Raw genomic sequence first — 15,256 nt, forward strand, 5'->3', positions numbered from 1 at the left:
ACTTGGGGCTAATGTCAAAGCCTTACATGATGAGGAAATAAGAGAGACCCTAACTCCCTTGTCTTATATCCAGGGGCAGAACAAACTCCTTCTGCTCAAGGGCCTTTTTAATCAGAAACAACCAAAGCAATGAAGAGTGAAACAAGTGGCTTATTGTTTACAGAGGATCTAAGTAGATAAGCGTTCCATGGTACCCCAGGGTGTGTACATTCTTGTCTTCCTTCCTCCTTTTTTTTTTTTTTTTTTTAAGAAGAGACTGCTTTACTGGGTTAATTTCTAGTTTCCATGCAGCTGTAGAATAAAGATGTTTAAAAATCTACCTTCTACCTTAGAACACGGCTTGAACAGGGAAGAAGGAAGAGAAGCATGCAAGATGGATATTTTTAACTTCTTTACTCTGGAGTGTGAGCCTCAAATATGCTTTAAGATTCTTGCTTAAATTCAATGAATTAAATGTTTCTTAAAAAACCCTCAAATTACCTTTAGTTTTTAAAAACTGCATTTTTCATAGGTAAAAAATATCTTCTGTACATTAAAAGCCCCATTAGACCAAAAATCTTTGAACTGTTGTGATTATATCCCCATTACAAAAGAAATTTCTATTATACAGTAGGTGCTTAATATTTTTCAGATAAATAAATGACCTCTGTAATTCAATTTAATACACATTTATGGATGACTATTATGTACTTTATTGTTTAATTTTCTAAAACCATCTTAAATAAAAAATTTTTCCCCTTCGGTGTACCTTGAAAAGTACCTACCTGGAGAATGTCTGCTGGATGCAGTCAAAGCTGCCCTGAGGGTTGTCTTTGCCCACATTTGATAAATAGAAGTTAAAGTTATGAACTTCATTGAGGGGATCATTTTTGGGAATTTTGACAAGCTAAAATGGGGGGAAAAGAGAGAAATGCCTCAAATTATAAATTTGCCATAGAAAAGTCTTAAGACTGACTTACTGGTTTTTCTAGTGAAAATCATTTTAGACCGAAGCCCTTTTGATATATACATCCTTACAGCATTTAAATGACCAAACAATTCAAGGAATCTGGCAAATGTGCCTATAACTCACCAGATTCTTATTTCCATTTTCTACCTTTAAGTGTCAGTAATCACTTCTGCTCAATAGTTTCTATTAGTTTATAAGAGGAACCCTTTTCATTTTAAAGTAGCAAATGGTTACAGTTCCTATGAAAGAGTTATTAGTGAATTTGTAAAAAGCTCTTCCTCTTTTGAGCTATACAAGTTTTGTCTGGCTTACATGACCCCCTTCTAAATAGCTCATATATATTGAAGCAGTCTCTGAGATAGAGTCCATATCCGAATCTTTGGCTCCTTTAAGAAAAAAACACATTTCATTTTAATTCCTGCTTCTTGTAGTAGTATTTTTGAACAAGAGTAACAGCATAAGGTTAATGCCATAATTACATTCACAGGTAAAAACTGCTGCCCTAAGATTCCATTATATATCCTCATGTTTACAGAAACAGGGTCTGCAGCCTACAGATGATTCTGTAGGTCACTCCCAGGCTGAGCCCCAGGCAACACTGTGGAAGAGGCAGATGTATTTTCTTTTTTGTTGTTTTTTAATTATTTATTTATTTATTTTTGAGATAGAGTCTCGCTCTGTTGCTCAGACTGGACTGCAGTGGCGTGATCTTGGCTCACTGCAACCTCCGCCTCCTGGGTTCAAGCAATTCTCTGCCTCAGCCTCCTGAGTAGCTGGTATTATAGATCCCTGCCACCGTGCCCGGCTAATTTTTTTCTATTTTTAGTAGAGACGGGGTTTCACCACAGGCAGATGTATTTTCTACACTCTTGTTCAAGGGCTGGCTTCCCTACTAGATGGGAAGTCCCAGGAGCAAAGGGACACAGTTGTTAAAGACCACTGAGGTCCTGCATCGGCCACATTGCCTGATACACAGTAGGGGCTCAAAAAAGGTGTGTACAATTGGAATCTTCTGTCCTTCAACTGCTCCACTCTTCCTAGTGTCTGAAACCTTTCCTCCTTTGGGTCTGCATGCTGTTAGGTGATATTAAAAAAAAAAAAAAAAAGGATTAGTTGGCAAGAATGTGAAATACGACTTCAGCTCCCAAACATACAGTCTTAGTAATTTAGCGACAAGTAGGGAAGGGAAAAGTGTTTTATAATCCTCATTCTCCAAAAAATCTGTCCTTTCCATTATAAGCTGAAGACTCAGCGCTAACTTGCTGCTTAGTGTGTATGCACACACACTCATGAATGTGCACAGGCATGGGCACAGGCATATATGATTCCTGCCCTTGCTCTGCCCTGTAAGACAACCTGCAACCTCTGACTTGCTTAATCTAAAAGTCTCCCAAATCTTGACCTACAGGAAAGAACTGCAGCCACCAACTCCTGCCTTCCCTTCCTCCCAACCCCGGAAAAAAGGTAAAAAGAAAGAAAGGTAAGAAGGGAGACAATTTGTAGTATCTGGTACATAGTAGACATATAATAAATATTTGTTGAAGGAATAAATGAACAAGAAGAAATAAGTCAAAGAAAAATGTTTTTTTCAAAGGAGATTCAGACAACTTGTGTAGAGCTTTAAAAGGTCAAATTTCACCAAAGATACTATAGATAGGTAATACTCCATAGAGCCTCCATCATCCATGAATTTAAACTAGCTTTGACGCCCTATTTTAAATTAAAGCCAACTCCTAGCACAAATTTCTGTGTTTTTACCTATTTTATAAATATCTTTTGAGGGCCCTAACGTTACTCTTTAATTCCCAAAAGCTTCCCCAGTTCTAAAGTGCTATAACTTTGTGAACAAGTCTTAATTTACTCTGTAGGTAGGTACTCATCAGGCTGTTTTATTGGGTGTGCACACTCAGCACCTAGTTGGCATACATATATTGGCAACTTCTTAATCCTACAGCAGTAGAGGCAAGCAGGAGCCAAAGGAATGCTTGCGTCAGGCACAAGAGAACATAAGTCTACCTGTATACTGGTAGAACAGTATTCACTAATGCCTGCTTTTGTTTTTTTGGGAAGAGCAGGGTTCTGCTGACAGAGAAGGGATATGTCTAGATAGGTAAGAAAGGTGTGGACACCTGAATGAAATCCCCTCACTAGGCATGACTCATTTAACTTCCATTTTTTCCTCTAACCCTTCATCTAGATCTGTATAACCTGGTTGGAGAAAATTTTAAAGTGGTTTTTAACCATATCGTTTTAAAAACCATAAAGAGGTTTCATCTCCATATGATATTTCATCTTCCTATGAGGCTCCAGCTTCGGTTTAGACCTAAAGTTTTCCCTACTGCATAGCTCAGGTTTGGGAATATAGTAGTACTTCCATACCTATCAGAGAACGGAAGACTATCCCATCTGGGAGACTCCAAATTGCTTTTTTTTTTTTTTTTTTTTTGAGATGTAATCTCTCTCTGTCGCCCAGGCTGGAGTGCAGCGGCGCCATCTCGGCTCACTGCAAGCTCCGCCTCCCGGCTTCACACCATGCTCCTGCCTCAGCCTCCCAAGCAGCTGGGACTACAGGCGCCAGCACCACGCCCGGCTAATTTTTTGTATTTTTAGTAGAGACAGGGTTTCACTGTGTTAGCCAGGATGGTCTCGATCTCCTGACCTCCTGATCCGCCCGCCTCGGCCTCCCAAAGTGCTGGGATTACAGGCGTGAGCCACTGCGACCGGACTAAATTGCATTTTTAAAAGGTTGAATTGTACAGTTTTTTTCGCCCTATTTTTCAAGAGTGATTGGAGTCTGTACTCAAATTCTGCAAATGGGCAGTGTTCTTTTAGTGAAAACTTTTAACTTAATGGCTGGAGTCTTTTAGTTCAAATGTCCACTAAACAGAGTGTTACAGAAAGCTCTTAACAAACCTTTAGGTTACTTAAATGTAGCTTTTTCCTCTCTCATCCTCCAAACCACCCAATCTTAACTTCTTAAGTAACATTTATGCTTTTTAAGGTAAAATAATTATCTTTCTATGCATTTTTTTCTTTTAAACCATTATAGTCTGGCCTGATGGTGGAAACAGAAGACTTTCATATTCTTGTTTTTTAAAAGTCTCTTCAGTAGGAAAAAAGCTACAGATTTAAAAAATATGATCATGACCAGAATAGAATCAGCTTAAAAAGAACCAAAGTTTTTAAAAAATCATAATCCATGCTATGTACTTACCAAAGTGTTTTGAAATTTGTGTTACACATAGATATTAGAACAGTGGTTCTTAACAAGGGGCAATTTTGTCCCCCAGAGGACATCTGGTCTGGGAGGGTGCTGCAGGCATGTAGTGGGAGGCCAGAGATACTGCCAAACACCCTACACTGCACAGGACATTCCCTCCAATTACGCAGTACAAAATATCAATACGGCCAAGGCTGAGAAATTTTGGATTATAAACAGAAATAGGTCATCCCCTTAGAAAAGAAGTCACAGGCTGGGTGTGGTGACTCACACCTGTTATCCCAGCACTTTGGGAGGCTGAGGTGGGAGGATCACTTGAACCTGGGAGTTTCAGACCAGCCCGGGCAACATAGTGAGACCCTATCTCTATAAAAATAAAAATAAAGTGAAAAAAAAAGAAGTCAGAATTCTGACTTCATAGGTTTCTGAAAGTCAATGAATAAGTGGAGAAAAATGGCATATATAAAGAAATATATAAATATATTTATCCCAAATATATATTTAAATAAATATATTTACCTTAAATATATTTATTTAGGGTACCCTAAAATAAATACCCATTTTATTTCAAATGAAAGGATCCATTTTAACTTATTTGAAATGCTTATTCTAGTTTTATAACTTCCAATCAGGAGGAACTGAAAAGCAAAGATAAAGCAGCACACATGGGCCATATTTAAAGAATATTTAGCTGTAGAAAGAATGTGAAGATTAAGTTCCTACTGCAAATAAACTTCTACACACTCTTCTAAGTACCACGAAGCCAGCAAATAAACAAATGGCTTAATGGGCATTATTTAAAAATACTTTTATTGTAACACCTACTCTGGTTATTTTTTTTATAAGAAGGTCTTAAAAATATAACTTACTATGAACAAACTCAAAATAAGAAAAGATGATTTGAAGATAATGAAAGTGAATCTTGGTAGAATGACACTCTCTGAGAATTCTGTTCCCCTATTAAGTTCTAAAAGCCTCTGGCAATAACAAGTAGAAAAAAATAGTGTAGTTTTCAGCTTAAAAAAATACAGAGTAACTTATCCGCAGAGTGCTTTCAATCCCTACCATTTTTCCTGGTTCTTACCATATGCCACACACAGTAAGATTCTCAGACTGCTAAAGATCAGTAACAAACCACCTCTGTCCTCGCCTCTGATAGCAGAACTTCTCAACAGTCTCTCGTACCCATGTGCAACACTATGGATATATTTGAGCAGTATGCAGACAGGGCAGGGGCAGGCATCAGGGCAAATAGTGTTCACTTTGGTACCAAAGGGTGACTCTTGATGCATGTCATGAGTTTCTTTCCAGCTGTGGAGCTGAAGTGGAGCTTAGAGGTTAGGGAATAAAGGGACATGGAGCCCAGGCCAATCAGAGTTCTACATTGCCTTTTCTTGGTAGTTTCAGAGCAGCATCAATGCAGATGGTATGGTCTGAGCTAATCTGAAGCTTTTCAAGAGCAAGATGTTTTCAGGCAAATTTTACATCCTTAAAATTTCAAAACGGTTTGTAGACTTAGTGCACCTAATTTTTTGAAGATGTATTAATTAGATACAAAGTTAATTGTATCAATATCCATTTCATTCTTAATTGTATCTTAAGAATGAAATGGGTATATAAGGTAGCACTTACGCTTATGGCTGGTAAGGCTGTGTAACAATTTGGCCAATGGACAGGAAAGCAGGAGACTTATTGGAAAGAGCAGGTACTATATGACAATTAGAGCAAGTTGGTGAGAGGGAAGCTTTAGAACTAAACTATGGCAACTTCAGAGCAGACCAGAACCTGTGGGACTGTTGAAAGCCAGAGCTAGGGTGGGTCCGAGACTTTTGTCTAATCTAAAGCCACTCAGACAGAGTTTCAGAGGAACCCCTGTGGATATGCATCAGTCCCCTCTGATATGTAGGAGCCTATGCCACAGTGCATCTAGACAGTTCTTTTTTCCAAAATGGTTATAAAACATTTTTTTTAAATACTAGCCTTCAGGTTCATGAAGTACGAGGAGGAGGAAGTGAAAATATACTGACTGCTACGGTAGACCTAGGGTCAGCTTTTGAGGACTGAGGTAACCACTGCAGGAAATAAGTTTTGAGGTCTGATTTTAAAACAATATTGGAAGACCATTCCTTTGTGAGATAGAAACTTCTCCATTTTAATTTTAGTATTTTAAGCTTTTCCTACAGGTCAGTTGGGAATAACATTTTATTTAGGGACTCACGATCTTAAATTTTTAGCTAAATGCCTTAAAAATAAAATATTATTTAAAAAGTATTAAAAGGCTGGGATTCCACACAGTTTCTTGTTCAAGATGAAGAATATAAAAATATACCACCATGTCTTGGCAACTGGAAAAGCAGATTTTAATTTTCATTCCAAAAATGAGAGACCAAAAATCAAAGGCTTAGGACCACAATCCACAACCCTCTTCCCGACCTCTTGTCTGTCTTCGATAAAAAGCTACAAAGAAAAAGTTTCAGGAAACTTTCAGACATTTATAATTAGCATAAACACTGTATACCAAGATGTGTAAGTCAAAACGTCTAATTACTCTGGGATACAAGCTCAGGCATGTGGCAATAGAATACTGTCTGAAAGGTCATTTCAACATCAAGTCATGGACATCCTATTTACATAAGGATCTAGGGCAGAAGCACAATGTGTGCACTGCTGCAACTTTCTCATATGTGAATGCTAACATCTGCTGAAAAGCTGTTGGTACCTTTACTGCAGGTTTCCTGTCCTTGAGTCAAATACTTTCTACTCAGTATTGGATTGAGGTATACATTAGATTAAAAATAGAACCAGCAAGGGTTTTCTTCATTTATTTAAGTGTTTTGTTCTTCTGTGGAATTACAAATCATTCAAACTTACAGAACTCTTCTTTGACAGACACCTTTTCTGATTAGGTGATTGTAAACACTCAATGAAATACTCATGAATCAGTAGTACCATGGTTTGATATGACAATTCCTGGTGTTAAAGTAGACTCATATAGCCTAGCAGGCCAAGATCATCTATAATTTCTTTTTTATAGATTAGGGACAATAAGGCTTAGTGATTTGTTCAAGTTAGAGCCATATTTAAACTGACAATCCCTGTACTCCAAATCCCCTTACCTTGCTCCATGGCTGTCTAAAACACTCATTACCTTGTAATACTAACATATTATGTTTATAGTGTTTCTCCCTCCACTAGAATGTAAGCTCTGTAAGGACAGAGGCTTTTGTCTGTTGTGTTCCCTGAATATATTGTCAGCACCTCAAGTGGTACGTGGCACAAAGTAGTCACTCGATGCATATTTGTTAAATGAAAAGGTAGATTAATGCCTGAGCCAGGCCTAGAACTGCTTTCTTTCCACTAGCATTTCCGAAGCATGCTGAAAAGTTTCCTTATGTGAAAGGGGGGTTCTTTCCTCAAATAAATTTAGGAAATGCCAAGTTAAACAAAATACCTTTCTTTGCTGTGGGTCCTTCCATACTGAATAGTTTCCCAATTTGTATGGCCTCAGAACCCACCACCTCCCCTCCAGCATCCCAGGAGGCCAGTCCATCTCTTAATTTTATCTAACATCTATTATTTGACTATATATAGACTGCATATATTAGCTTAGATATAAACGTACTGCAAACATTTAAACATTAGAATTCTCTGTTTTTCTCAAATTATTTCTAGACTCTTGATTCTGTGATTTCCTTAAAATCTAGAAATATACTTTAAGCTACAGAAATATATTTGCATGCACTATTCAGGTTCCACAGTTTAGGGACAGAATAATCTAGAATCAGAACAGAAAATAGAAACCTCAACCTGAAAGCCACATGTGCTATTTTTAAAACTAGACCTGCAGTTATGACTTTAGGCCCAAACATTATGGGTTGAGGAGGGGGGGAAAGAAAAAGCCTCTCAGATCAGCCCAGATGTGCAAACCAATACTGGAGGGTGGAGGAGTAGGAAGGGGAGGGTAGCCCTCGCTGGCAATAGAAAAAGTTAAGTATTAGAGAAATCAGTAAGAGCTAAACATTCCTACTGACAGGGAAGGGCAGGGGGTAGAGAGGAGCCAACACATATTAGAGCCACCTGAAATTTCCATATGATAGCTATTTTACTGAGGAGAATAGTGCAAAATGCCAAGTTTTTCTAGCACAAAGAGAAATATTGGCAGTTATCCCCAAAATTCAGGTCATATAGCAATTAACGTAAATAATTCAGGAAAAAATGAGTCAATTTATTTTCTTCTATTGTTCCTCTTTAGCAAGATGTATATTAAGCAAGGAAAAAGTAAAGTGAAATGCTTTCCCTGTTATTTTTCACATAATTCCCCTGGATCCAGTATTAAAATTTCTAGTTCTGGATTAAACAGTAGAGCAGCCTAATACTGAGGTTTCCTATTCCTGTTATTTCTGTAGTATATAGTCTTAATATAAAAATAATTCCTGAGAACTGCATTCTCATCCCTAATGTATTCTTTTAAATTTATGACCATTTTGGAGAAAATATCATCCATGGCAACATTTCAAAACCAATTTTAATTACAAATACACAGTAACAACGATGGAAGTAAAGTAGTAATTTTAAAAAATCAAATACACCCAATACACTCAGTTGCTATATAACTGAAATTACAAAAAACTACTTTTGGCTCTCTTAATATGGCTTCTCTATTAATGTGAAACTAGCCTTCCAAATGTTAGTGTGTCTGGTAAGATGACATGGATTAATTGATTATTTCACTTAATTCACTTATTCCACACATATTAACCAAGTACTACTGTGCTAGGCACTGTTTAGGTTTCTATGACATAGTAGTGAATAAAACCGACAAAGATTCCTGCCATTGTGGCACATATGTATAAAGGTCCAGGAACAAGATAATGATGCTTAGGACCAGGACAGGGAGAAATGGATGGATTTGGGATGTATGTTGCAGGTACAGGCAGCAGGATTCCCAGACATATTAAATATAAGAAATGAAGGGGAGAAATCAAGGATGACTCCAGGGTATTTTGCCTGGAAGAAAGGAATTGTTTTAGTATGTGTATGTGTGTGTGTACACACATATAGACATATATATACACACACACACACAAACATATATATGTATATTTTTTACTTTGAATGTGATAATGAGCACCTTAATGTAAATGAATCCATTAACTGGTTAAGTGTACTTCTCATTTTTAAATACTGTACAACTGACCAATGTTGGTTTCGCCAGCTAAAAAGGGGCTTCAAAGGGAGTTTTGTTATGATTCATTTTTGTAGCTTCATGGTTAAAAAGTATTTAGAAGAAACCAGGTGTCAGTGTGTGTGTTGTTTGGTAGTTGGGTATTTCCAGGAAAACAGGGGTGATGACAGTTATTGGCAGGGGAAAGATGGAAATACCAGATACTAGAGATACTGCATCAGGGAAAAGGTATACAGACTATGGAGCAGGAGAGAACAGAAACTTTGTTTAAAAATGAACGCAAAGTTGAACCAAGTGCAAAGTGGTTTTGGAAGAGAAGTGAGACAGCCATCGAGAAAATCTAAATAGTTTCTTTAAAATGCAGTCATGGCTGGGCTAAGCCACAAATTCTTCTTTGGTGGCAAAAACTAAAACCTCCCACTGGGTTCAGCAACTTATCATAAAGCTGCATTTCATTTTTGTTTTATTAACCAGTCCCTTCCAAAATTTAAATATACAAAGCTGACATGAACTAAATTATCATCTCGTTCCTGAATCTTTCCACCTCCCACACTGCCCAGTTAATAAGCCATCATTCATTTAGTGCTGAGATTACTGGCACCCTGATGAGTGAAATTTGACTCCTATCTCTCACACTACTCCACACCCCTCAACATGCACATAATCGTAAGACTTACTGCTTTTTCCTTCTGAAATATTTCTTAAATGTATATTCTTTCCTCTGCTTTGGCTCAGTATTACCTTTTGCTTGGACAACTTGGCTTTTGGCCTCTACTTTTGAACTGTTCTCAATCCCATCATCTAATCATTCAGCTGCCATCTTCTAATCATTCAGTTTTTATCAACAACTATTCTTATAAAATGTCAATATGACCCTGTCAGTCTCAAGGGTCATTTATTTCTTCATGACTTCCTACTACTTACCAGTAGTAGATGTAAAGCTTCTTAATAGTATATATGAGTTTCCTTGTCAGCACTCTTACTTCTAAACTAGTTTAACTGGGCCTCACCTCCACCTTGTATTTCATGTTCCAGCAATACGGTGTTTGCTGGGTGCCGGAACACGCTACTCTGTGTCCCCACTTCTTGCCTTAGCTCATGCTAACTTATCTGTGAGATTCAGCTTAGCAGTCCTTCCCTTAGGGAGCCTTTGCTTTCCCAGTGAGGTGCGTTTAGAAGCCCCCTTTCTGAGTCCCCATGGTCCCGTCACCTCCAGGCATTCGTCGCTATTGCTGCCTTCACTACACTGTATGCTAAGTACTCATTTATTTGCCTTTCTCTTCCACCAGACTGTGAGTTCTGTGGAGGCAAAGGCCATGGTCTTATTCACTTTTTTTTTCTTTTGAGACAGAGTCTTGCTCTGTCGCCCAGGCTGGAGTGCAGCGGCGCGATCTCGGCTCACTGCAACCTCCGCCTCCCGGGTTCAAGCGATTTTCCTGCCTCAGCCTCCTGAGTAGCTGGGATTACAGGTGTGCACCACCATGCCCAGCTAATTTTTGTATTTTTAGTAGAGACAGGGTTTCACCATGTTGGTCAGGCTTGTCTCAAACTCCTGACCTCATGATCTGCCCGCCTCAGCCTTCTGAAGTGCTGGGATCACAGGTGTGAGCTACCACGCCCAGCTGGTCTTACCCACTTTTATATATATTTGAAACACAGTAGAGTAGATAGCTAATAAATATTTGTTAGATTTATCTGAAGGAACTTAGATTAAATTCACTCAGAAGGTGCCTTATGTCAGTGATACTAAAAAATTATAAATGGATTTGAATAGATGACTTAAGAATCTGTTGAGAACCAGGGTTCCCCAGAGAAGGCAAAAATAAATAACAAGATGAAAGGAAGGGGGGAAAAAAACCCAAAAAACTCATACAGCTGCCTGCTGTGTGGTACAAATGTCAGGATGAGAAAGTTCCTAACCTCTCTGGTGCTATGTTTAGCCCCCAAACCTAGGCCAAGTGGCTTCCTGGGTTTGTGGGACTTAAGTTCATATTATACATTTTTGTTTTTAAAAAGTATCTTCGTTTTTATTAAAACACTCACCGAATACTCTGGCTTCACGAAATTCCATTTGAAAGTATGACCCAACCTCTTTAAAACCATTTTGTATTTTAAAGAATTTAGAATTTAACCATACTAAATAATTCTAAGTTTAGTAATTCTTGTCAAGTAGGAAGCAGAATTTTGTTTTAAAAAATGGTTTCTCAGAAACAAAGCCCAAACCTGAATTCTACAAGGAAAAAAAAATCTTAAATATGAACAGCAACTTCCAATTCACTGCCAATCTCTTATTCTTGTACCCTGGAGCCTTGAGCAACGTTCTTTTGCATTATGCCAGGAAGAACTGCTGGCAAACATAAGTGGGCTTAGAATTAGTGCCTGCAGTCAGCAGCAATTGTGTAAATCCAGGGAGAGACTGGTATTTGACACCTGCAAGTCCTCAAGGTTAACAGAAGTCTCAAAAAGCCCAAGACCTAGATTTTGTAAAATACATGGTTTCACCCCAAACTAATCAATGTCACCAAGAAAACTTGTAAGTCCAATAAGATAAACAATAGTTAAGCCTGTAGAATATTTCCATAGAGATTTAGAAGTATATTTAGTTCTTAATTCTCTGCTTTCAATATCAATTGTTTTTGAGCCTTTTCTTGGGTAAAGTTACAGAATGCTTTTTTCAAAATAAATCTTATAGGGAAACCCAACATGTATTACAAACAGACTCAGAAATGCTCTGGTTAAGGAAGGAATGATGAGAGACTGGAATTGCTGAGGCAGCCACTGTGGTAAGATCACTGTGGTAAGTCCTCCCTGGGGACCAAAGGCACAAGACCACAGTCTATGCTAAAGAAGGAGAAGCAGCAACAAGACAGACAATATTTGGGGTATGTCATTTTAATTAATTAAATTGTAGTCACATCTTAAATGAACATTACAAAAGTGTGTGTGTAAAAATATGCACCATTTTGTGCCTTTTTTTTTTTTTTTAATGAGAATTGTTGCCAACTATTTGGAGAATACCAGAGATAGGAAATGGTGTCCCGCTGTCTTGTTCTTTCTCCTTTTCAAAATGCTTTCTTTAGAATTTTCCCTTTGCACTTCCAGTTCCAAGTTGTTTCTCTCTCAATGATTTGAGAAGAAAGTGAAAACTTCCCTTTTACAAACAGATGAAAAGAGAGAGCCCTAATGGACCACATCTAGGATGCTAGATCATTGGCTGTGGAGCAAACTACCTGGTTTCCAACTCTGGCTGCAGAATCTACCATCTGTGTTACCTTGGGCAAATAACCTCAGTAATCCCCAGTTTCCATACTTGTAAAATGTAGATAATGATATTACCCAATTCATATGACTGATGTGAAGTTTAGAGATAACCCATCTAAGGTGTCTGGCACAAAGCCCAGTACACAGTTAAGTGCCAAAAAATGTTTGCTTTGATAATACAAAGACAATATTGGGGAGTTCCCACTCCAATTCTGACCTGTTTGATTCTAACACACACGAGCCTTCCTTACTATAATGAGGTGTTTGATTTTTAAAGTAATTTCTGTTAACAAGCTCTTTGGATAATCAAAAGTTGATTATACTCATTCTGAATCTTCATAATTTAGAGAAAAATAAGGGGCTACAAGTCTTCTGGGTCAAAGCTTAAGTGTTAGTGTAAATGGAAGCCAAATAAACTATCTGGAAAAATAAACAAATAATGAAAACAACTAGCAATATTTCCAACTGTCTCAAACTCAAAATACAGAAAGATAAGGTACGAGAATGAATCAGCTAAAACGGGTGTCCATGGAAGGCTGAAAAATTACAGATGTCTGCTGCTCCTCTAGAAGGGTAGCAAACACTGCTTCCCAAGTGCCCTATCCATTAAAAAAAAAAAAAAAAAAAAAGGGGGGCTGCCTTCAGAGTCCCAGAGTCTCAGATACAAGCTACCGCACAACAAAGAAACAAAGAAAATAGAATTAAGGGTTCTCGTGGGAATCACAACTTTATGACTCTAAAGCATTCAATCTTCATAAATACAAACAGTATTTTAAAGTTTGTGGGGGTGTTTTTTTGTATCAAGCTATGGGTAGCTCTAAAAATGAACCAAACGTGTAGTATTTTAATTTTTATAAATCTCTTTCCGAACATCTACTCTGAAAATGTATTCCTGAGGCAGAGTCTGGTTTACTCCATAAAATTTATTTCTATTCAGTTTTCATAAGTCAAATTTGTTTGTTAATTTTCTTCAAGAAAATTTGATAAAGAAATTTTGATAAAGATAATTTGATAAAGAAAATCAAACTATTTCTAATTTCACATGTATAAAGCTATTGATATGCACAACACATCAAGAGCTAAATTAGAGACTACAGTTCTGATTTCTAAGAGATTGGCATGTCTGATGTAAATAAGAGGGCCTGTCAAGTTTCTTAGATAGACTGATTTGTAATTGTAAGAAATATAGGACTGTAAAGATTTCTAAGGATGGTTAGGCTATTGGCAAAGTCATCAAACCTATGCCTTCACATAGAGAAAGAGACACTTTGGCAAAGAAAGGGCAAAGGTTTACGTATGGGTAATTAAGGCAAGTACTATATTTGAATAACTAATATTAAAAAACTTTTGTTTATCTTTTAGATAGTAATTTAATTCTGCTAGGAGGTAGAACCACACACCACAGAGTCCCTCTAAAATAATGAAACTATATAAAGTAGTAAAACATTTTATCCCCTGGCCAATAACTCACAGCATTGCTCCATGAAAAAAAGAGATCCATACCGCTAGGCTTTGTGAGATGTTTGCAATGTTCTTTTAAAGGAGACAGGCATCTAAAGGTGAAGGTAGAAATTCAAAAGCGCTAAATAATTACGACCACAAAAAATGGTAAACAAAAATGTCAAAATAGCAAAATACAGTATGTAAAAAGTTATATAAGTAGTATAATTATTTTTAAAAGAGAAATAGAGTAACTTTGTCAAAGGGAATTCATGAACTACTAAAATAAAAACTCTCCCCACCATATTGGGAGAAAACATGAATAATACAAAGGAATGAAAAACTCAAAACCACTCCTAGCAATACCAGATGGAGACAGCAAGGCACTGGATGTTACTTCACGCTATCTTAAAACATTGCAATATTTTACTCATGTCAGATTGTAATCAAACAAATCACACTGTCAAACAGTTTTTAAACATTATCAAATGATTAATTTTGAAATTCAAAAAACATGTATCCAATATTGGCTGGGGAAAACCCCTCGTGACTGGCACTTTTGAACAGCTATGGGAATATAAGACAGCAGTAGCTTTCTGGGGGTGGGGGATGCGGACAGGATAAATGATTTGCTACAGTTATTGAAAACTTTAAAAGTATTCTCACCTAATAAATGCCATATCTAGGAATCTATCCTGAGGAAATAAAGATAGCAATAATAATTTATGCACATGGATTTTAATCATACCATTATTGTTATACAGAAACCATACATGTAATAGGAGAATGGCTAAATGATAGTGCATCCATAAAATGCAATGTTAGGTAGCTATTTAAAAGTAACTTGTACTATTTAATAACATAGGAAAATGCTCATGATAATGCTAAATGAAAAAAGGAATATAAAAAGGCAAGAAACACACTGAGACTGCAATTTTTAAAATGTATGTCAGCAAGAAGAAAAGACTAGAATGAAATTGAATAAAACTGTTTTTCACTTTTAGGAACCCTTTTATTATTCATCTTTATTCTTATGTGTATTTTATACACTTTAAAAAATGTTTATTCACTTTGTTTTTCAATCAGAAAAACAATAAAGGCTGCATAAACATAATAACTAGATTTTAGGTTATTATTGATACTTACCCTTTGACTCAATTACCTTAAATATTATTGAAAGAGGTTAGAGATTTTTTTTACA

General features: G+C 36.9%; 1 protein-coding gene across 5 annotated transcripts in view; it reads right to left on the minus strand.

Annotated features, from left to right (window-relative positions):
* ELL2 (elongation factor for RNA polymerase II 2) overlaps nucleotides 1–15,256 on the minus strand; it is a 77,362-nt gene that overhangs the window by 33,980 nt on the left and 28,126 nt on the right. For 4 of the 5 annotated variants that reach the window (XM_023212190.1, XM_023212191.2, XM_023212193.1 and 1 more), the window contains one exon: nucleotides 765–886. In XM_023212190.1, the coding sequence (XP_023067958.1) occupies nucleotides 765–886 (122 nt within the window). Of the gene's footprint in view, nucleotides 1–764; nucleotides 887–14,086; nucleotides 14,169–15,256 lie in introns of all 5 variants that reach the window. The other variant, XM_023212194.1, reaches the window with a different exon arrangement.

Source organism: Piliocolobus tephrosceles, chromosome 4, assembly GCF_002776525.5.
Source record: "Piliocolobus tephrosceles isolate RC106 chromosome 4, ASM277652v3, whole genome shotgun sequence".
In the NCBI taxonomy this organism is placed as follows: domain Eukaryota; kingdom Metazoa; phylum Chordata; class Mammalia; order Primates; family Cercopithecidae; genus Piliocolobus; species Piliocolobus tephrosceles.